General features: G+C 47.6%; 1 protein-coding gene across 1 annotated transcript; it reads right to left on the bottom strand.

The window, feature by feature from the left end:
• Positions 1 to 1,406: 1,406 nt before the first annotated feature.
• LOC121859324 lies at positions 1,407 to 23,672 on the bottom strand (the record flags this gene model as incomplete). Its single annotated transcript, XM_042356118.1, has 3 exons — positions 1,407 to 2,426; positions 22,384 to 23,506; positions 23,652 to 23,672. Coding segments are annotated over 3 exons (1,311 nt in total), but the record flags the coding sequence as incomplete, so codon positions are not given.
• Positions 23,673 to 23,675: the final 3 nt, after the last annotated feature.

The raw sequence follows: 23,675 nt of genomic DNA, 5'->3' as shown, positions 1-23,675 counted from the left end.
GTGTGGATGCGTGGGTGTGTGGATACTCTCACTGTAACTTGTCATCCACGTAAAGAGCATAGAGGGAGGAGCATAAAGATGATAAATAACAGTGCCAGGGACGTTTTGGGATGTTAGGGAGCATTTTTGAGTGCCAAGGTAGAGTATCAGGAAAGTTTGAGGTACTTGGGAGCATTCGGTAGGCTATGAAGCATAATATTTGGAGCGTTAGTGAGCATATCGAATAACAGAACGCACATTTACGATCCACAACCAGTGCCAGATGAGGGGAAGCATAGATCCTGTACAGCGCCAAAGGTTAAGGGGTATGAAAACTAAACAGTGCCTCGTGTCAAAGGATAGAGCTAGTGTCACGAGGCTTATATCGTTATTGGAATCTGTAAACGTGAGGTGAGACCCAAGACTTTTCCTGCTGGTGGCCAAAAGGAATAAGTGTAGCGGAAGGACTGTGTCAGGTTATGTATGAGGTGCCACGGGAGAGGAGGGGTGCTACGGGGAGAGGAGGGGTGCCACGGGAGAGGAGGGGTGCCACGGGAGGGGAGGGGTGCGGGGGAGAGGAGGGTGCCACGGGAGAGGAGGGGTGCCAATGGAGGGGAGGTGTCACGGGAGGAGGGGTGCCACGGGAGGGGAGGAGTGCCGGGAGAGGATGGTACCACGGGAGAGGACGGTGCCACGAGAGATTAGGAGTGCCGGGGAGGGAGGTGCCACGGGAGAGGAGGGGTGCCGCGGGAGGGGAGGGGTGCTACGGGAGAGGATGACGCGAGAGTTGGAGTGAGTGAGGAAGCAGGTTAGGAGGCCACAGCGTGTAGTTGTCATTCCACAAATCAGGTCTGTAATCTCTCACTAAATTCTCAAGTTTGGTTCAGTTTTGATTGGGTTTGGTTGAATTAGGTTTGGTTATGTTAAGTTAGGTTCTAGGACCGGTTTCGGGTCCGGGTTCGGGTATCTAATTAGGTTCAAAGAAAGAGAAAGAAGTTCTATTAAAGTTTTAAAGAGAGAGTGAAAGAAAGTGAGAAAATGAGAGGTTATATTGGGTTCACTATGAGACAGGAGAGGTTCTGTTGGGTTCACTGTGAGACAGGAGAGGTTCTGTTGGGTTCACTATGAGACAGGAGAGGTTCTATTGGGTTCACTATGAGACAGGAGAGGTTCTGTTTGAGAATTAGAAAGAGGTTCCATTGAAATCAAAATCAGAGAGGAAACAGAGGTTCAGGTTCTAATCGGGTTAAGAGATCATTAGAGGTCAAAGGTGAGGTTCTACCGAGGTTTAATTGGTATGTCCAGCCAGGTTCAGGTTTTGTAAGTAGCATAATAATTAATGTTAAAATGTTGCCACAGTTTAAAAAAAGCAATCGAGACGAACCAGCCAAATTTAACTTAAGTAAAACTACCCTTGTTAGGTTAGGTTAGGTTAGGTTTAGGTTAGGTTAGGTTAGGTTAGGTTAGGTTAGGTTAGGTTAGGTTTGGTTTAAGCTCACCATAAAAGATATGAATTAAACCATTACATGACACTAGCAGGAACAAAAAAAAAGAAAGGAATTCGGATTTTGTTAAGAAGTGACATCATAATACTTGGGGCATCGAGAGAGAGAGAGAGAGAGAGAGAGAGAGAGAGAGAGAGAGAGAGAGAGAGAGAGAGATATATAGTCGTGTACAGCTACCATCACCATCCTCTTGGGTCGGAATTAATCTTAACAAATTTGTTTACTTGTTTATTTGTTTGTATTTGTTGTTGTTTTATTCAGCTGGTCGACATGTTGGAAATGTTGCCTTGAAGGTGTGATTATATCCTGGTTTCTGGCAACAGTGATTATCGACAATATAGGGTTTACATTCGACTGTCTTGGTAACAGTGCATGTCAACGATCTTGCTGCTTGAAGTGGAGGGGTCTACACTGGCATCTGGCAACAGTGTATGTCGACGGTGTTGCCTTGGAAGGGTGTAAACTATATGACTAGTTTCTGGCAACAGTGAACGAAATTCTCTGAAAGGTTAGGGTTAGGTTAGGTTAGGTTAGGTTAGGTTAACTTTAGGTCAGGTTAAATTTAAGTTAGGATAGGTTAGGATAACTTTGGATATGGTTACGCATAGGTTAGGTTAAGTTAACATCAGAATAAGTTAAAGTTGGGTTAGGTTTAAGTTCAGATAAATTAGGAGATGTTAAGTTAGCATAAGGAAAAGTTAGTTAGGTTTAGTTCAAGTAAGAATAGGTTAGGTTAAGTTTAAGCTAGGTCAAGTTAAGACAGGTCAGGTTAAGTTTAGTAGGAGTAGGTGAAGAAGGCCCCGTTATCCCCCAGGGCCTCATCTACGTCATCGTCGTCTTCTTCGTCAGGTGGCGGTACTACTGACGACACCCTCTTCCTCAGGTCGAAGCTGTAGCCGCCCCGGTACCTCCTCGGGAACCAGCTGCTGCGAGCCAACGACCCTGGCGGAGGAACACAGGTAAGAACACTGATTTAGAACACCTTGGGAGGAGGGTCACTGATAAACAACATCCGATTGAGAACACACATTGGGATACACATATTCGAGAACATTTTAGAGAACAAATCAAATGTTATAGTCTAAAACACCTGTCATACACTAACTAGCTCATTTGTGTTAACCCTCCTGAAGAAATGTTACCTTGAGGCGATTACATTAAGATTAATATTACCTTGAAGCGATTACTTTTAAATAATCAAAATTTAGGATGAATACTTAAACATTATTCTGAAGCGATGATTAGATTGTTTATAATCATGAAAACAGAGAGAGAGAGAGAGAGAGAGAGAGAGAGAGAGAGAGAGAGAGAGAGAGAGAGAGAGAGAGAGAGAGAGAGAGAGAGATTGTGTCTCTCAGCCTCAGGATAATATAAGAGACGCCCGGCTTATTGGTCTTCGTATTTTACTCAACCATAACTTTAAATAATAGACACCCCTTGGGAGACTAATGGGGGGGGTGTAGGTGGTGGTAGGTTGGTGGTGGTGGTGGTGGAAGGTGGTGGTGGTGGTGGTGGTGGTAGGGGTGAAGGTGGTGGTGGTGGTGGTGGTAGGGTGAAGGTGGTGGTGGTGGTGGTGGTGGTGGTGGTAGGGTGGTTGGTGGTGGTGGTAGGGTGAAGGTGGTAGGGTTAAGTTGGTGGTGGTGAAAGTGGTGGTGGTGGTGGTGGTAGGGGTGAAGGTGGTGGTGGTGGTGGTAGGGGTGAAGGTGGTGGTGGTGGTGGTGGTAGGGTGTTGGTGGTGGTGGTAGGGTGAAGGTGGTGGTGGTGGTGGTGGTGGTAGGGGTGAAGGTGGTGGTGGTGGTGGTAGGGTGAAGGTGGTGGTGAAGGTGGTGGTGAAGGTGGTAGGGTAAAGTTGGTGGTGAAGGTGGTAGTGGTGGTAGTGGTGGTGGTGGTAGGAGTGTTGGTGGTGGTGGTAGGGTGAAGGTGGTGGTGGTGGTGGTGGTGGTAGGGGTGAAGGTGGTGGTGGTGGTGGTGGTGGGGTGAAGGTGGTGGTGGTGGTGGTGGTAGGGGTGGTGGTGGTGGTGGTAGGGGTGAAGGTGGTGGTGGTGGTGGTGGTAGGGTGAAGGTGGTGGTGGTGGTGTAGGTGGAAGGTGGTGGTGGTGGTAGGGTGGTGGTGGTGGTGGTGGTGGTGGTAGGTGAAGGTGGTGGTGGTGATGGATAAAGAAAGAGATTCTATCTGCATTTCCAAGCATCCTCATCTTCTGATAAACACACACACACACACACACACACACACACACACACACACACACACACACATACTACTACTTTGCTGTCACTCGGAATCGAGTATGACGATCATCGAGCTATGATACAATGATATGAGTTATTAAGGATGTCACCTTCATTGGTGTGTCTTGAGGTGACTAAAAAGGCCGATACGGGACCGGCAGCGTCGTCCACATTCGTTGCACATGTGGAGGGCTACATCTAGTGCGGGAGGGGAGGCGGCAGCGTCTTTCCGACGTTGGAGCTTATCTGCCTCGTTTTGCAGTCGGGCTAACTCGAAAGTATTGACACCTTCTCGTGTGGTGCTCCTTCAAGCGTTACGATGTGGAGTAATCATCTCCCAGGTGAGGGGGTCGATTTGGCACCTTTTCAGGTTTGTCATAAGACTATTCTTATACCTTTTCAGTTGCCCGCCAGCGTTACGTTTACTATTCGTTAGGTGACTGTAAAGTAGCTGCTTTGGCAGTCTACTGTCGTCCATGCGGGTAACATGGCCAGTCCAACGTAGTTGTTCATGGATACTGGTAGACTCGATGCTCCTACAGTAGGTGTCAGCGAGAATAATGGCATTTGTTCTCTTGTCTTCCCAGCGAACTCGGAGGATGGAACGTAGACTACGTTGGTGAAAGTTTTTAAGTGCCTTGATGTGCCTCCTGTATGTGACCCATGTCTCGCTGCCATATAGTAGGGTGGGCAGGACCACTGCTCGATATACGTGCAACTTTGTGGATAATTTCAGCTCCCTACAGCTGAAGACAGTATTTCGAAGTGGGCCCAAGGCGTGAGATGCACTTCTGATCCGATGCTGAATTTCTTCATCGATGTCTGCGGTGGTGGACAGGTGGGAGCCGAGATACTGAAAGTGGGTATCATTAGAGTGGGTAGTACCGTTAAGCTGGATGGATGGTGGAGGTGTCTCTGAACCAGGGGCAGGCTGAAAGAGAATTTGAGTCTTACGCACATTCACCTCAAGGCCGAAGTGTGCATATGCGTCTGCGTAGATGTTCAGGATCTCCTGTAGATCGTGTTCAGTGTGAGCAACAAGGGTGAGGTCGTCTGTATACTGAAGTTCAGTAATGGAAGCTGTCGACACCTTTGTTCTTGCCTGGAGTTGTCTTGTGTTGAAACGATCCTTCACCCGGTACTCGATGTCCACCCCGCCGGCTAAATTGGCACTGGCACGAGTAAGGAAAGCAGCCAAGAAAATGGAAAAGAGAGTTGGTGCTAGTATACACCCTTGTTTAACCCCCGTTTGGATGGGGAAGAACTCTGACTGGGTGCCGTTGTGCAGGACACTGCCGTTCATGCCATCATGGAGTTGCCTCACAATGGCGATGAATTTTGGTGGGCAGCCAAAACGGCTGAGGTTCCACCAGAGGCTTCCCTGTTGACCGAGTCGAAGGCCTTGGTTAGGTCGATGAAAGCCATGTACAGGTCATGACTCTGTTCTCTGCACTTTTCCTGTATCTGGCGGGGAGCAAAGATCATGTCAGTGGTGCCACGTGATGGTCTAAAACCACATTGAGATTCTGGGAGAAAGTTTTCCGCCTCAGGAAGAAGTCTGTTTAGGAGGACTCGGGCTATAATCTTGCCAGCTACGGAGAGCAGCTAGACCCCACGGTAGTTTCCACAATCTGACTGGTCCCCCTTGTTCTTATAAATATTGACAATGGAGGCATCTTTAAGAGATTGGGGGATTTCCTCCTTTTCCCATATATTCTCCGGGAGAGTGGAGACGGCTGGTAGGTAGAGGTCCTCCTGCTTTATACACTTCGGCTGGGATTCCATCAGGCCCTGCGGCTTTGTTATTTTTCATCTGTTTGATGGCAGTAGCTACCTCATCCAGGGATCGAGGATAGCTGAGGTGGGTCAGCTTTGGATGCTGAGGGACCTTCTGGGTAGTTAGGACATCCACATCGGTTTTTCGGTTGAGCAATGAATGGTAGTGCTCTTTCCAGCGCTGAAGGAGGCCTTCGTCGTCTTTAGTTTTGTGGTTACCGTCAGATGAGCGAAGGGGGGCTGTGAATCTTATTTACTTCACTGATATCCACTTCCCCTGTTGCATTCTGGGCTATTATGTGGTCCGTGAGGGCTGCCGTGAGCTTAAGTGAATTTTGATGTTCAGTGGCAGCAATCTCCTCTGTATTGGTTAGTCCCATCCCTCCCATTCTTGATGGAAGTGCAAGAAGTGCTCTTTCTACTGGGGTTAAGTCAGGGTGTTTCACTAATTTAGGAATGAAATTGACACTGATAGCTTCTTCCAGAGGGTGGAGGAGGGGTCCGATATCAGGGATAGTACGCATCAGGTAGTTCCAACGATGCTTGACTCCATGGGTGAATGCAGGAAAGGCCGCATGTGGCTCTGTGTTAGCAATCTCAGACAAAGCTTGGATTTCACTAACCCACTCGTTCACCTTTCCCGCTACGTACTCGGTCTTGAAGTCCGTAGTGCCAAGTACTGCGCCTAGATGTCTTTGGCCGTCCTTAGTTATTTTGACCTCACTTCCGCCAAAAACCTCCAATGCCCGTTCATAATGTTCTGGCTTCACGATGAGGAAGGACTTGCTGGCGTTTGGGTGGTACCCTATTTGTGGACCTCGCCATGTTACCAGGTCCCACCACTTTTTGATGCCCTCCACTTTTCCTGCTCCTGTAAGGTCATCAGCATACGCCACTTGTTTGACCCCAGTTGTTTCAAATTTTATTTCTTGTTGGAGCACTGATAGGCCAATTGCATACATTGCCATTGCAACGGGGTCCCCCTGTGTTGTTCCCTCGGTCGACTGTAGGATGGTATCACCTCGGAGAGCCTTGTTGTTTACTATGTAGAGGTCTGAAGGATTCCTATACGAATTTTCAACATACATCGCAAAGCTAGGACACTTGATCTTGATGTTGTGCAGTGCAGCCTTGCGGTTAAGTATGTTGAATGCGTTTGAGGCATCCACCAGAAGAACGGCCTCACAATCACGCTGCTCAAATATCAATCTCATGGCGTGAATGGCGGCCTCCCCACCAGCCTGGTGGCCAGCACACACTTGTAGGTTCCCTGCTGCTGCCCTGACATCATCCTTTACCACCTCCATTATGCATTTTCCGATGATCCGCCTCAGCACTTCCCCCACCCCAATAGGCCTACTACTACTAATGCTACTACTACTACTACTACTACTACTACTACTACTTTTTTTTTTTTTAACGTGGCCTCCAGCCTCCCCCAATAGCCACACCTTCGCCACCATTTATTTACCTTAATATTAAATATCCTAATACATAAGAAACTATCCTATCTGTGTTAAATTAGTTGAGCCGCAGATCCATGCGGCATTCGGTGACTGTAGCCTCATAGTCGATATCTGCAGCAGTTGTCGGAGTAGGGGCAGAAGCTCTCGTTCCCCTGAGGCAGAGCAAAGCCGACCGAAGGAGAGAGAAGGACAGTCGACATCTCATCCAGGCTGTGACATAACTTCTGGGCTGCTACTTCTGTTCGGAGATCAGCTCCGCGAGTCTGGCGTAGAAACATCTTGCACTTGGGCCCATCCCACCAGAGGTTGTGAACACTAGAGGAGTGAAGCTGCCTTGATCAACATTTTGAATTCTCTCCCCATATGCCCTTCTCTTGTCATTCTCGTTCCTCCTATGCGCAGCATCGAGAGCTAGGTTACGGTGACAAACGGCCATGGGATCAAAAATCCTGATGTCGAAGAAAGCTCGCTGTCCCCGCGTCCAGAATCCTCGAGCACTGACGTCCACACGGGCTTCGTTAGATGTGTTTGAAGTCCTGTGTTGGAAGATCTCGCCATCCAGTGGAAGGAGGGTCGGTTCTACCATGACGTCCCGACAGATTTCCTTCAACATGTTTGCTGTGAGATCCCTTACCTCGTCATGCCTCATGCATATGAAGCCCCCCTTCTTGCAAACCATGGCGTGATCGCCATCATAGGAATAGCCACACACGCATTGGGAGGGCAAACCATCTACTGGCCAACCGTACCTTAGAGCAATGGCATCTGTAAATTCTTCTACTACTACTACTACTACTACTACTACTACTACTACTACTACTACTACTACTACTACTACTACTACTACTACTTTAAAAATGGCCTCCAGCCTCCCCCAATAGCCACACCTTCGCCACCATTTATTTACCTTAATATTAAATATCCTAATACATAAGAAACTATCCTATCTGTGTTAAATTAGTTGAGCCGCAGATCTATGCGGCATTCAGTGACTGTAGCCTCATAGTCAATATCTGCAGCAGTTGTCGGAGTAGGGGCGGAAGCTCTCGTTCCCCTGAGGCAGAGCAAAGCCGACCGAAGGAGAGAGAAGGACAGTCGACATCTCATCCAGGCTGTAACATAACTTCTGGGCTGCTGCTTCTGTTCGGAGATCAGCTCCGCGAGTCTGGCGTAGAAACATCTTGCACTTGGGCCCATCCCACCCGAGGTTGTGAACACTAGAGGAGTGAAGCTGCCTTGATCAACATTTTGTATTCTCTCCCCGTATGCCCTTCTCTTGTCGTTCTTGTTCCTCCTATGCGCAGCATCGAGAGCTAGGTTACGGTGACAAACGGCCATGGGATCAAAAATCCTGAAGTCGAAGAAAGCTCGCTGTCCCCGCGTCCAGAATCCTCGAGCGCTGACGTCCACACGGGCTTCGTTAGAAGTGTTTGAAGTCCTATGTTGGAAGATCTCGCCCTCCAGTGGAAGGAGGGTCGGTTCTACCATGACGTCCCGGCAGATTTCCTTCAACATATTTGCTGTGAGATCCCTTACCTCGTCATGCCTCATGCATATGAAGCCCCCCTTCTTGCAGACCATGGCGTGATCGCCATCATAGGGAGAGCCACACACGCATTGGGAGGGCAAACCTTCTACTGGCCAACCGTACCTTAGAGCAATGGCATCTGTAAATTCTTGTTTGTTAAGGCTGAAACCATTTGCCCTTATCGGTAACGTAGTTAACCAGTTCGAGGCGCCCACCTCCTGCGCTATAGCAACTTTTTTTGTCAAATTTTCTGGAACATGTAGCAATAGTTGCTGCAACATGTCATTTTGGCAGTGCTGCCGATCTTTTGTAATGGACCTACGGATCTTATTAACTTCGCTGGTGTCCACTTCCCCTGTTGCATTCTGGGCTATTATGTGGTCCGTGAGGGCTGCCGTGAGCTTAAGTGAATTTTGATGTTCAGAGTCAGCAATCTCCTCTGGATTAGTTAGTCCCATCCCTCCCAGTCTTGGTGGAAGTGCAAGAAGTGTTCTTTCTGCTCGGGTTAAGTCAGGGTGTTTCACTAGTTTGGGAATGAACTTGACACTACTACTACTACTACTACTACTACTACTACTACTACTACAAATAATAATAATAATAATAGTAATAATAATAATAATAGTACACTTCCCCCAGTTAAGTTTCCCCTCTTTATAATTATCATATCTTCCTCTTCTCCTTATCTCCCATATCCTCTCCCTCTGTTATCACTCAGTTATCTCCCGTTATTTTCTTTATTTCCCTTTGACAGAGATAGAGAGAAAGAGTGAGATAAATAGAGGGAGAATTACGCTCTCTCAAAGGGTATCTCTTCCATTCCGGTAACATCTACTTATCCCAGTGACGTCATAATCCGATGCACCAATAGCCGCCCAGTAGACGAGGCTGAGCTGTGTACTGTACTAAACGTAGTCTATTAATACGAGGGGTGAAGACTTGATCCTGTGGCGCGAGTATAAGAGTCAACTATTGGCTGAAAAAACCTATCTGTTTGAGGTACAGGTTATGATGACGTCAGCGTAGTGAAATAACGACGTTAGCGTAATGTAATAATGACGTTAGCGTAATATCATCGTGACGTCACCGATATTATGACAATGTTAAACTCGGTGCTTCTTAGGCCATACAGATAGGTTTGGTTAGGTTAGGTTAGGTTAGGTTAGGTTAGGTTAGGTTAGGTTAGGTTAGGTGGGTGAGGGTCGCCTACACCTTAATTCACTTTAATTAGTATTTAATCTGAGGAGCCGCGAGATGTAATGTTGATCCTCTTACCTGTCATACAAGAGTCCACCTGTCTCCTGCCAGGTGAAACTCTCTCTCTCTCTCTCTCTCTCTCTCTCTCTCTCTCTCTCTCTCTCTCTCTCTCTCTCTCTCTCTCTCTCACTCACTCACTCACTCTCACTCACAAGTTAATAATGAATACTCTACGCCATCAGTGTATAGTAGGTTATTCACTGCCAAACACCCCGCTGTGCTGTACGTTATTCAAGAGTACTGTTGATGAATACTGAGTGATCTGATGTGTACAGTGTCTTAACTTAGGTCATTCTGTAGTATTACTGTGTGTGCTGGAGGTAGTGTTGGTGGTGGAGATGGTGGTGGGGGAGATGGTGGTGGTGGGGAGAATGGTAGGGGGATGAGTGGGGAGATGGTGGTGCTGGAGATGGTGGTGGTGGAGATGGTGGTGCTGGAGATGGTGGTGGTGGTGGAGATGGTGGTGCTTGGAGATGGTGGTGGTGGTGGAGATGGTGGTGGCGGTGGGGAGATGGTGGTGGGGAGATGGTGGTGCTGGTGGTGGGAGATGGTGGTGGTGGAGATGGTGGTGGTGGAGGTAGATGGTGGTGGTGGAGTGGTGGTGGTGAGTGTGGTGGTGGTGGTGGTGGAGGGGGGTGGTGGTAGTGGTGGAGGGTGAGTGAATAGAAATAAAGTCACAGGAAAAAAATCACGGGAAAAAAGTCACATTTTATCTAAATATCATTAATAGTTAAAGTAATATAACAAAAAAATATTTGAAGTCACTTATTAACAGACAATACATGACTTGTAAACATTGACAACACAATTGATATATGATGACATTACACGTAGGTTAGGTTAGGTTAGGTTAAGTTTTCTGTGATTTTTTTTCCTGGATTCTGTGGGTGTACTGTTGGCGATGGTGGAGGAGGTAGGCAGGTAGTAGTGGAGGAGGGGGTAAGGTGGTGGAGGAGGGGGAGGTGGTGGAGGGGTACAGCTGCAGGTGATGGAGTGGACTGCTGCTCAACGCCAAGTACCTTCCATGGTGGAGTCTCTCTCTCTCTCTCTCTCTCTCTCTCTCTCTCTCTCTCTCTCTCTCTCTCTCTCTTGTAATATTTCACCATTCCACCACTACCACTACAACCATCACTACCACCTCTATAACCACCACTGCTACCATTACCAGCACTGCCACCACCATCTATTCACTATTTCACATAAGGCAGCCCATACTACCTGTCCCGCATGTGGACCATCTGCTAGCCATCTACACCACACCACACTGCCACGCCACCACACACCACCACACCACCACCTGCCACACCACCACACCACCACACCACACCACACCGCTACACAACACAACGCAACACACCACACCACACCGCACCACACCCACTGCCGCCACCACCACACCACACCACACCACTTCACACAACACAACGCAACACCACACCGCACTGCCGCCACACCACACCACACCACACCACACCATACCACCACACCACACCACTGCCACGCCACACCACACCACCACACCACACCACTTCACACAACACAACGCAACACACCACACCACTGCCGCCACACCACCACACCATACCACCACACCCACCACACCACACCACTTCACACAACACAACACCAACACACCACACCACACTGCCACACACCACCCACCACACCACTGCCACACCACACCACCACACCACACCACACTGCCACGCCACACCACACCACACCACACCACACCGCCACGCCACACCACTTCACACAACGCAACACAACACAACACCTTCCCCAGTGATTTATTTCCTCACAGTTGTATCTAATAACAAGAGCCAGTTGCCTGGACGGGAACCACAAGAAACAAACACCAGAACTGTCAGATACACGGCGGCAAGTCCGAGTGTTCACAGTTACTTACGGTAGTGGGGTGGTGGCCTTTGATGGTGGTGGAGAGGGAGGGAGGATGAGGGAGAGAGGGAGCAAGTGGAATGGTGGTGGAGGTGCTCTTTGATGGTGGTGGTAAAAGGAAGGAAGGGAGAGAGAGAGGGAGAGAGGGAGGGAACAAGTGAGACCCTGCACCATTAGTGAGGGGTCAAGGGTGCCTGGCTCTTCTCACTTCTGAATATTATCTCCATAAATGTATTTTATGATTAACGGATCGGCAAAGAAACGGCGCTTGAGCTATTACGAGGAAAGTGAACGGTGACACAGCTTTTGTGAAGCACCTGGCCGTCATGTGAAGAACCTGACTGCCTTATGAAACACATGACCGTCTTGTGAAGCATCTGGGCGTCTTGTGAAGCACCTGACCGCCTAATGAAACACCTGACCGCCTTATAAAGCACAGTTGCACTAGGACCAGCCCACAACAAGTTAGAATCCACAATACCAGCCGTGAGTAGTGTGTGTGTGTATGTTTGAATCCGCGTCAGGCACCGGATGGTAAAGTCGTGCGTGGAATTTGAAATAGACTGAAACACCACCAGTTCCTCGACCACTCAGGGATTCCGAGCAACAGTGAGTTCATATATTTACCCCGTCGTCAGCTGCCTCGGTGTAGGGACGTTCCTGGTGTGTTTCTTCAGCCTTAGGACTCATTTTCACCCTTTTCCCTGAGACAGATGGACCTTACCCTCCCACAAACAGAAACTTGGAGTGGATGATCGACTACACAACCCTAGTTTAAATAATTCCCTACGTTAATTCTTGCCATTTTATACCGAACTAAGTAAATAAATTTTGTTAGTTTAGTCTCAGTGTAATTTTGATGACACTGTGTTTGTTTTGTTTAGATATTATTGTTATATTTCGTTCTTATATCTCGAGGGAAATATAACGTGCCAGTTTTTGAGAATATTAACTTTGATTGGTCGTTCGGTCTGGTACAACTTGAGTGGTTATTACCTGCATGACGGGTAATAATTAGTCACTCTCACCTGGAGGCTGGGTGTTACCTTCAACCTAAAATATTTCTGAGAGTGTCAATAAACGTTTTAGGGCCCGGGAAGGAAGGAAGGGCAGAGATGAAGGAAGAAAGGAAGGAAGGGCAGACTGAAGCAAGGAAAGAAGGGCAGAGAGAAGGAAGAAAGGAAGGAAGGGCAGAGTGAAGCAAGGAAGGGCAGAGAGAAGGAAGGAAGGAAGGAAAGAAGGTGAAACGAGCTTGAACACGTCTCCGAAACCATTCTTACTTCAGCTTGAAATTCTAGACGGCTCACAACTACTTTCCTTTGAACAAAACTTAAGGAAAGTGTCGCTGCTGGTCTGACACGAATTCCTGGACAGCCTGATGCCACATTATATTTTTACGATCGTTGGTTTCTGGTCAGGCCCAGGGGGGAGGGGGGAGGGACATACGATTGTGGATAAAGTTTATAAAGGACATACGATTGTGGACATTGTTAATAAAGGCAAGACAGTATAAGAACAACTGGACATATTGATTACTTAACAAACTTTGTCATGTTACGTAAGTCCCTTTGAAAAGGTAACAAAAACAATAAATAATGACCTTTGTGACCCCGGTGACCTTTGTGACCCCAGTGATCTTCGTGACCTCAGTGACCCTCTTGACCTCAGTGACCCTTAGTGACCCCTGCGACCCCAGTAACCCTGTGTCCCTCGTGACCCTCAGTGACCCCAATAACCAATGTGACCCCGGTGACCCTCAGTGACCTCAGTGACCCCTTGTGATCCCTACGACCTTATTAACCCAGGGATAATTTAACGTCATCACCCTCCCTTAAGACTGTACCAACAAGACCCTACCCTAAGACTGAACCAACAAGACCCTACCCTAAGACTGAACCAACAAGACCCTACCCTAAGACTGTACCAACAATACCCTACCCTAAGACTGTACCAACAAGACCCCCCTCCCTAAGACTGTACCCACAAGATTCCCCTCCATAAGACTGTACCAACAAGACCCCTCCCCTCCCTAAGACTGACTGCAAGAGACACAGCGAGGCGGGCGGAGGGGGAGGCAGGCTGATCATCGTGCAGTGTGTTGCCAAGTCACGTCCGCCATAATGTAAGGTGTGCTTACTGCTAGGCGACGACTCTCAAAAAGATATTATTTCTCCCGGGTTAAATCGTCCCTGCCCTTAAAACGAAGAGACTGGGGATGTGTGTGTGTGTGTGTGTGTGTGTGTGTGCTGGTGGTTGACACTCGCAAACTCCAACGTAAAGATTGCAACGGAAATAGCTTCGTAAAATACAGCTGATTCTTTATACTGCAGCTTGAAGAAGAAACAAAATATATAGAGCAAATAACTAAACTAATTTATATATATATATATATATATATATATATATATATATATATATATATATATATATATATATATATATATATATATATATATATATATATATAAATGCGTAGCCAACGAAATCAAGAAAATAAAAGCTACAGGGTAAAGATTGGAACCAAAATAGTGACTGAAATTGCCATTGGGTTTTTGGGTAAAGGTAGAAAAGGCATATAACTGGCTGGTCCACTTAAGCTGTGACGTAAAGATTCCCCCGTTTAAAATAATGCCAAAATTGCTGGCCGGGATATATATTTTTTTTTTTTGCTCGATGGAATCCTAAATCGGGTAGTTTAGTGGAGAGGAGATGGGAGGAGAGAGGAGGTGGAGGTGGAGGTGGATTTAGTGGATGAATCTGAGATGAAATAAACCCGTGATCACACTACCAGGGAACTCACTTAGCTTTAGAGATGGACCATTTGCCATACGCCACCTCCTCCTCCTCCTCCTCCTCTCCTCCTCCTCCTCTTTTCTTCTTTTCCTCCTCTTCCTCCTCCTCTTCCTCCTCCTCCCTCCTCCCTCCTCCTCCCTCCTCCTCCTCCTCCTCCTCACTCCTCTTTCTTCTCCTCCTCCTCCTCCTCTTTCTTCTTTTCCTCCTCCCTCCTCCTCCTCTTCCTCCTCCTTCTCTCCTCTTTCTTCTCTTCCTCCTCCTCCTCCTCCTCCTCCTCACTCCCTTCTACTCCTCTTTCTTCTCTTCCTCCTCCTCCTCCTCTCTCCTCTATCTTCTCTTCCTCCTCCTCCTCCTCCAGTTGCTTCTCCTCCTTCTCCTCCTTCTCCTTCTCCTTCTCCTTCTCCTTCTCCTTCTCCTTCTCCTTCTCCTTCTCCCTCTTCCTCTTTCTACTCTCCTACTTCACATTTTTATTACCTGCTGTAGGACGTTGATACAGGGACAGCAGCGAGGTAAGATAGGTGGGTCGTGTGTGTGTGTGTTGCGGGGAGTTAAGCAGGTGTGTATATGTGAATCACGAGAAGCTTACGGCACACACACACACACACACACACACACACACACACACACACACACACACACACACACACATACACGTTTATTTACAAGAATTAATTATCGTAGGAATCTATGTGGATCTGAATCCTCAATGGTGGTATAAGATGCAAGATGAAGTTAAATAGTACATTCGCAACATCTGGTATGGCTGGAGCTTAGTTAGAGCCCCGTGGTTCCCTGGACTGAGGTGGAGCTCCTGGTGAACGGGTTTCCTGCACTACATTGATTTGCAAGATACAGCAACAGATTGGAAAGTCGTAGAGACGGAAAATTGTGGTTACTGAAGGGGGGAGGGGTCGGTGGGGAGGGGGGAGGGAATGAGATGGGGCGAGGAGTAGGGTGGGAGAGGAAAAGAAGGAAAGGAAAGAAGAACGGAGAAGAAAGGGAAGTAGGAGAAGGCTACAGAGGAAGGAGGGAGGAACATTCTTTGAGAGGCTCCGGGCGGCGGAGGCTGTGAGGGGGAGGGAGGGCATAACTGGTACCTGTAAATCCGTTGATGTTTTGCCTTCCATCTTGAACTCTTTCCACCACTCCTGTTCTCTTCGTATGACCCCTAACCTAACCTAACCTAACCCCTAACCTAACCTAACCTAACCAAAGTGGCTAGGCACAGTAACAACGGAACACAAACTCAGGAGCGTTCCACAGTTAGGGATCCGTCCGCGGAACAGTAACTACTCACTGAAGGAAAAAATATATATCGTCCCATCAGTTATCAAAGAGGTGTGTGTGTGTGTGTGTGTGTGTGTGTGTGTGTGTGTGTGTGTGTGTGTGTGTGTGTGTGTGTAAACCTTTGTATGTATATAATGAATTTCGTGTATTTGCGTCTTAGCGAATGTATGTGTGCACTGTCTGTCTGTATGTATGTATCTATGTGAATATATACGACATTATATATATTAAGAAAATATTAAGACAAAATGCACCAGAACAAAAAAGTTAACGAATTTAATAATTTTTTAAAGTTATTTTCACCAGTTAAGTGACGGAGATTTAATTGAATTTCACAAGGGAACAAAAAAATCTAACTCGTGTATTAAAGTTCCGTAATTAAGATGTGATTTTTTCAGTGGGATCAGGATCTTCTTTGAGGAGGGTTTGGTGGGGGAGGAGAGGAAGTCCACACTGAATTAAGATCAATTATCAGGAAAAATACTCCAATGAGCTGTGATATAATTAGGTTTTATAATTACTTTACGTTTTAGAGAAATATTGAAGAGTGATTAAGACTTTATAAAACGCCAATGAATTCGATATTTTCACTCTCATTATACACGTCATTCATCACTGGTGTATGGGGGATTTTTTATATGCAGCGGATTCAAGTTTGGTTTGAATCCGCTGAGCCGTTCGTGAAGGCTGCCTGAATCCGGGGGAGACAAAAGAGGGAGAGTTGTTAAGTGCAGTGTTGCCTGATTGGCTCAAGTGATGAGAGAGAGAGAGAGACAGAGAGAGGGAGAGAGAGAGAGCATGATGACGGTACCCTTTGACGTCACCAGTTCAGGTACACAGCCCTCACCACAGGTACACAGCCCTCACCACAGGTACACAGCCCTCACCACAGGTACACAGCCCTCACCACAGGTACACAGCCCCTCACCACAGGTACACAGCCCTCACCACAGGTACACAGCCCCTCACCACAGGTACACAGCCCTCACCACAGGTACACAGCCCTCACCACAGCCCCTCACCACAGGCAGCCCTCACCACAGCCCTCACCACAGGTACACAGCCCTCACCACAGGTACACAGCCCTCACCACAGCCCCTCACCACAGGTACACAGCCCTCACCACAGCCCCTCACCACAGCCCCGCAACACAGCTCCTCACCACAGCCCCTCAACACAGCCCCTCACCACAGCGCCTCACCACAGCCCCTCACCTAGACTCGGCCAAATGATCGCCTTTCGTCTCGGTGATGACTTTAATGACCCATTCTTTTAATCACTGTCCTAATTATTCCACAATTAATTACAGCCCCTAAAAGCCCACCCCCCCCCACACCTCTCTCTCTCGCCCTACCCACTTACCCCTCTCCCTTGTTTCCCACCCTCCTCCCTCTCCCCTCTCATCCCTCTCCACCTTCCCCCTTCCCTTCCCTCATCCTACCCTCTCACCTTTCTCCTCTCCTTCTCCACTTCCCTCCTCCTTTCCCCCCCCACCTTCCCTCCACACTACCCCTGACTCCCCCTTCCCCACCTTCCACCTCCTCCTTTCCCCCACCCTTCCCCTCACACACTACCCCTGACTCCCCCCTTCCCCACCTTCCCCTCCCTTCCCTTCTCTCCCCTTCCGCTCCCCCATTGTTCAGCGTCTTATATTAAGTGGAGGTAAAGATCCTCCCTCCCAGCCTTTATTATTATTATTATTATTATTATTATTATTATTATTATTATTATTATTATTATTATTATTATCACCACCATCATTATCTTTCCTCATTAAAAACTTTCAACCATTGGCCTTTCTGAAAACTCCAGGTCGTTTACTCAATCTGGCACAATCGACACACTCTCTCTCTCTCTCAGGTATGTGTCTTCTTCTTGTGTGTATGTGTGTCTCTCTCTCTTTCTCTGTCTCTCTCTGTCTCTCGTTATTTAAAATCGAGCCAAAATCTCTGTTATCTCTCTAACCTCCAGGTCACAGCCACCCATCACCTGGTCTGGCTGACACATTCGACGGCGACTTTGGTGGGAAGCTAAACGTCTTTTCTGTGTTACTCTGTGTACGAGGCGTCTGTTGAGGGTCACTATGGGGGAGAATTGGGACGTTGTCTCCTCTACCTGTGGGCGTCTGAGTCCTTGATGAAATCCATTTTTTTTTGTTTCCACAGGTGATAAGATCCTAAGGGACCCAATCAATGTGAAAAAAAAACAATATCTGTATTTTTTCTTATTTTTTTGTTTTATTCCAGATGCCAAAAAATAATATATTTATTATTATTGTTTTATTTCCCAGCTGCCAAAAGCATGTGACAACAGCCTGGTGAATCTATCTTTCCAGGTGTTAATTATGTGAGATCAGGTAGGTAGCAACAGGTGTTTCCCAGGTGTGTATATACTATGGGTCTACCTGTAATTAAGTTCATTTTATCCCTCCGAAAAAGTTATACTCTCCCTTAAACCTTAATATGGATTTTCTTGTTAAAAGTTTCGTATGTGGAAATGTGAACCAAACTGTAATTCCTGTGTGAGGTTAGGTTAGGTTACGCTAGGTTAGGTTAGGTTAGGTTAGATTAGATTAGGTTAGGTTTGGTTAGGTTTGGTTAGGTTATGTTAGGTTAGGTTAGGTTTGGTTATGTTAGGTTATTTTCACAGTAAGAGAGGAACAGGTAACCCATCTTTTCTGTTAGTTATTGTTAGTTAAGTCTCCCTCAGACACGAGAAACATCCGTCAGTGACATCAGGAGGGGCGGAGGTGTGAAGAAATACTGAAACACTTTAACTAATCTGCCAATTATCAGTGTAACAACAACAACAACAACAACAACAACAACCACTACAACAACTAGCGCAGCAATAACACTTGCACCTACACCAACCATAATACCTATAACAATCACAACAACCACAACGTCTATAACAATCACAACAACAACTATCGCAAGACCTACAACAATCACAACAGCAACAACTATAACAACTACAGCAACAACCACAAGACCTACAACAACCACAACACTTACAACCATAACAACTAAAGCAACAACCACAAGACCTACAACAACCACAACACTTTCAACCATAACAACACCACAGATCTTGAGTCACAGGACACGTATTAAGTGTTATGGTGTGGTCAAAACTCCATTAACTTAGTGTGTCAAACTCCATATTTAGTATTAACACGGCGCGCCATTAACCTAGAGTGGAGGGAACAGGTGGTGGAGGGAACAGGTGGAGGAGGGAACAGGTGGAGGAGGCTGACTATAGTGGCAGGGAGAATGTGGTCGTGGTGGAGGGAACAGGTGGAGGAGGCTGACTATAGTGGCTTCCTAACCTAACCTAACCTAACCTAACCTAACCTAACCTAACCTCAAGTTTTCGAGTGCAAAAATAATCAAAGCTGCTGAATCTAACGTAACCTAACCTAACGTGACCTTACCTGACCTGACCTGACCTGACCCAGATGAGGTAAGGTTGAGATATTGCGATATAAATTACTGCTGCAGTATTTCGGGTTTGGTAAAAATCAATTCCTGGCTCCGGGTAGTCGAGACGGGCTGGACTGAAGCCAACCTCACAGCAGGTATATAGAACCTCTGGCTGTCATGAATATTAAACGCCCCAGCATATTTTACCTGATGATTGACCACTCTAACGCTAACCTAACGCTAACTTAACCAAACGCTAAGTTAACATGACCTAACGCTAACTTAACATGACCTAACGCTACCCTAACCTAACCTAACCTAACCTAACTTAACCAAACCTAACCTAACCTAAATTAACCTAACCAAATTAATCCATACTTAACCCCCCCTCCCCATAGCGTTAGAGGGTACTTAGGTGAAATAAGGTAAAAATATCTAATCATCAGGTGAACCAAAACACCTATAATTTAACCCCCTCATTTTAATTACTCCTACATGATGGTGATATTAGACACAACCATAATATTATAATCTTTGTTAAAAATAAATTGTTGTGAGACAAAGAGAAGCGTTGTGGGCCAGGAGTTGTGGGGGAAAAAGAACAGGAGAGAGTTACCGACACAGAGGCAGACGGGGGCGAACAATAGACAGAGAGACGGAGAGTGACAGCGTCCATTCTCGTCCGTCTCTTCTGTCTACTACACCTCGCTCTGCCACGGCCTCTCTCAATCTATTGCCCGACTCGTCAACGCTGCCACGTACCCTACAAGACCGCCTGTGTGTGTGTGTGTGTGTGTGTGTGTGTGTGTGTGTAGAAGGAAAAACTGACCCCTATTGATCTTTAAAGGACTGTCGACCTTTTTCCGATTCACCACAAATTGAGGCACTTTATAGCCAAGATGTATAGTCACCTCCCTCATGTCGTTCTTCACCCTCTCAAGTCGTTCTTCATCCCCTCGAGTCGTTTTTCATACCCTCAAAGCGTTCTTCATCCCCTCAAGTCGTCCCTCACCCCCTTAAGTCGTCCTTCACCCCCTCAAGTTGTCCTTCACAAGTTGTCCTTCACCCCTCAGGTTGTCCCTCACCCCTCAAGACGTCCCTCACCCCTCAAGATGTCCCTCACTCTCTCAGTCGTCCCTCACCCCTCAAGTCGTCCCTTACCCCCTCAAGTCGTCCTTCACCCCCACTCAAGTTGTCCTTCACCCCCCTCAGAGTTGTCCCTCACCCCCCTCAAGACGTCCCTCACCCCCCCTCAAAGATGTCCCTCACCCCTCAAGACGTCCCTCACCCCCTCAAGTCGTCTCCCACCCCTCAAGTCGTCCTTCACCCCCTCAAGGTTGTCCTTCACCCCCTCAAGTTGTCCTTCACCCCCTCAAGGGGTTGTCCCTCACCCCCCCTCAAGACCCTCACCCCCCCTCAAGATGTCCCGTCACCCTCACAAGTCATCCCTCCCCCACACCCTCTCAAGTCGTCCCCTCCCCCCTCAGTCAGTTTCTCCTTCAAGTCGTCCCTCACCCCCTTCAAGTCGTCCCTCACCCCCTTCAAGTCGTCCCTCCCCACCCCTCAAGTTGTCCCTCACCCCCTCAAGTTGTCCCTCACCCCCCTCAAGTTGTCCTCACCCTCTCAAGTTGTCCCTCACCCCCCTCAAGACGTCCCTCACCCCCTCAAGTTGTTCCCTCACCCCCTCAAGACGTCCCTCACCCCTCAGACGTCCCTCACCCCCCCTCAGAACCGTCCCTCACCCCCCCCTCAAGACGTTCCTCACCCCCCTCAAGACGATTCCTCACCCCCTCAAGACATCCCCTCACCCCCCTCAAGACGATCCCCTCACCCCTCAAGTTGTCCCTCACCCCTCAAGACGTCCCCTCACCCCCTCAAGACGTCCCTCACCCCTTGGGAACGTCCCTCACCCCCCTCAAGTTGTCCCTCACCCCTCAAGTTTGTCCCTCACACCCCCTCAGACGTCCCTCAACCCCTCAAGTTGTGTGTAAGGTAGTGTTAATGCTCTCTCTCTCTCTCTCTCTCTCTCTCTCTCTCTCTCATATAAAATACTCGAGTTAGTGAGCCAAAAAAGGTAACTAAATTGATTAAAACTCAACAACTCTCTTTCTCAGCAATATTCCCGTCGTATCCTCTACCAACGCCAACATGATGACTTCGTTGCACGTTCATATTGCATTCATTTGCAATATTTTTTCAATGGGGAGCAGTGTATCGTGCAAGGCCCTCACTCAATACTACATTGTGTGTATCGGGGATTATCTGGCCAAGGTTGTGCTTGTTGAGAGAGAGAGAGAGAGAGAGAGAGAGAGAGAGAGAGATGCGGCAGCCGTCAGGACACAACTTTGGTTATATCAGTAGAACGTTTGTCTTCCCTCCCATTCCCTCTTTTTTTCCTCCCTTCCTTTCTTCATTTTTCTTTCCTCCCTTCCTTCTTCCGACCCTTCCGCCCCTCTCTTTTTCTCTCTCCCCTTCTCTCCCTTTCCTTTTTTCCTCTTTTCCTTCCTTCGTTCTTCCCTTCCGCCCCTTCTCTCTCTTTCTTTCCCTTCCTCCTTCCTTCCTTCTTTCCTTCCGACCCCTCTATCTCCCCCCCTTCCCTCCCTCCCTCCTTCCCTCCCGCCCTCCTTTCCCTTCCCTTCTCTCCCTTCTCTCCTGCCCCCTCCCTCGACAGAAACAAAAATCAATAGGCATCATCAACTGTGCCTAAAGAACTAACGTGCAAAGTTTTATATTTATGTTACGAATAGAACTCAATCTTTCGTCCGGACACCATTTGCTTACGGGCGGACGGACGGACAAGGTCATGACTTTGTCTTTTGAGGGTCATTTGACCTTTGGAATCATCTTGTCTTCCTCATGTGACTTACTTCAAGAAATTCCTCTGTTTTAGAGTTCAGTCTTAGAGAAAATAGAGGCTGTAAAAATAAAATAATTTCAAATTGATTCAATGTGTTTTTCCTTACATCTGTTTATCACGTAGAGGAAGAGGGAGAGTAGGCTTGGACGGAGCAGAGGAAGGATAATACCAGGGAAAAAGCGATACAGATGGAGGATTGAGGAGTGACAGAGAGAGAGAGAGAGAGAGAGAGAGAGAGAGAGAGAGAGAGAGAGAGAAATGATGATTATGGGAAATATTAGAAAGGAAGAGGAGAAAGATAACAGTAACAAATGTAAACAGTAGCAGAATAAATACACGACGTAAATACGAGGCAATTATAAAGTTACGTTGTGGTACTAACCTAAGAACCGTTTGTTGACTGTGACGTGCTGAGGGGTGTTGTCGTCCATAGGATCATCGTCCGTGTAGTCGTCCTCTTGTTGGAAGTAGTCGTTATCCGCGTCGTCGTCCAAGGAGTCGTATCCGCGCTTGTAGGCTCGGTGCATGTAGAGGTTTCCATTCCTGGCCAGAGACTGTATACTCCTCTTGCTGTCCGGTATTGGTGGAGAGGCTCTCAAGCTGTCGATCAAGGCGATGACTTTACTGTTCCCATTAAGAAGGCTCTGCCGTTGGCGTTTCCTCAAGAGGCCTTTCTGGATTTCCATACGTATTAGACGCTCGAGGTAAGCGGCGTTGTCTGCGGGCGTGTTTGGGGCGTCGCGTCGGTTTTGGCGCGACCTGGAGTAAGGATAAGGCATGTTGTTGCTCTTGGCCAGCGACCCGATGTACCGCTTTCGTCTCGGGTGGTTGGCTGTTTCCTCCTCGAGCTCACTCCCTTCAACACCTTGGCTGCTATAACCCTCGTCTGCAGGCTGGTCCTCTGCCACAATACTCGTCGTCTCCCTTTTATGCAACAAGGAACCGAGGTGACGTTTTTCTGCAGACTGAGTGTCTGAAGTGAACCTCATTTGTCTGTTCTGAAATAAGGATCCAAGGTGACGTTTGTCTGGTGTAAAGCTTGACTGTCTGTTCTGCAGCAGTGAAGAAAAGTGGCGTTTGTCTGCTGACTGGTCACCTGGTGCAAAGCTTGACTGTCTGTTCTGAAGCAGTGAAGAAAAATGGCGTTTGTCTGCTGACTGGTCACTTGGTGCATAGCTTGACTGTCTGTTCTGAAGCAGTGAAGAAAAGTGGCGTTTGTCTGCTGATTGGTCACTTGGTGCAAAGCTTGATTGTCTGTTCTGCAGCAGTGAAGAAAAGTGGCGTTTGTCTGCTGACTGGTCACCTGGTGCAAAGCTTGACTGTCTGTTCTGCAGCAGTGAAGAAAAGTGGCGTTTGTCTGCTGACTGGTCACTTGGTGCAAAGCTTGACTGTCTGTTCTGAAGCAGTGAAGAAAAGTGGCGTTTGTCTGCTGACTGGTCACCTGGTGCAAAGCTTGATTGTCTGTTCTGCAGCAGTGAAGAAAAGTGGCGTTTGTCTGCTGACTGGTCACTTTGTGCAAAAGCTTGACTGTCTGTTCCTGAAGCAGTGAAGAAAAATGGCGTTTGTCTGCTGACTGGCGGTCACCTGGTGCAAAAGCTTGATTGTCTGTTCTGCAGCAGTGAAGAAAAAGTAGCGTTTGTCTGCTGACTGGTCACCTGGTGCAAAACTTGATTA

The sequence above is a fragment of the Homarus americanus genome, unplaced genomic scaffold (assembly GCF_018991925.1).
Source record: "Homarus americanus isolate GMGI-L3 unplaced genomic scaffold, GMGI_Hamer_2.0 scaffold36188, whole genome shotgun sequence".
NCBI lineage: Eukaryota > Metazoa > Arthropoda > Malacostraca > Decapoda > Nephropidae > Homarus > Homarus americanus.
Note: the sequence above shows the minus strand (reverse complement) of the source record. Positions and strands in the feature narration are given on the sequence as shown.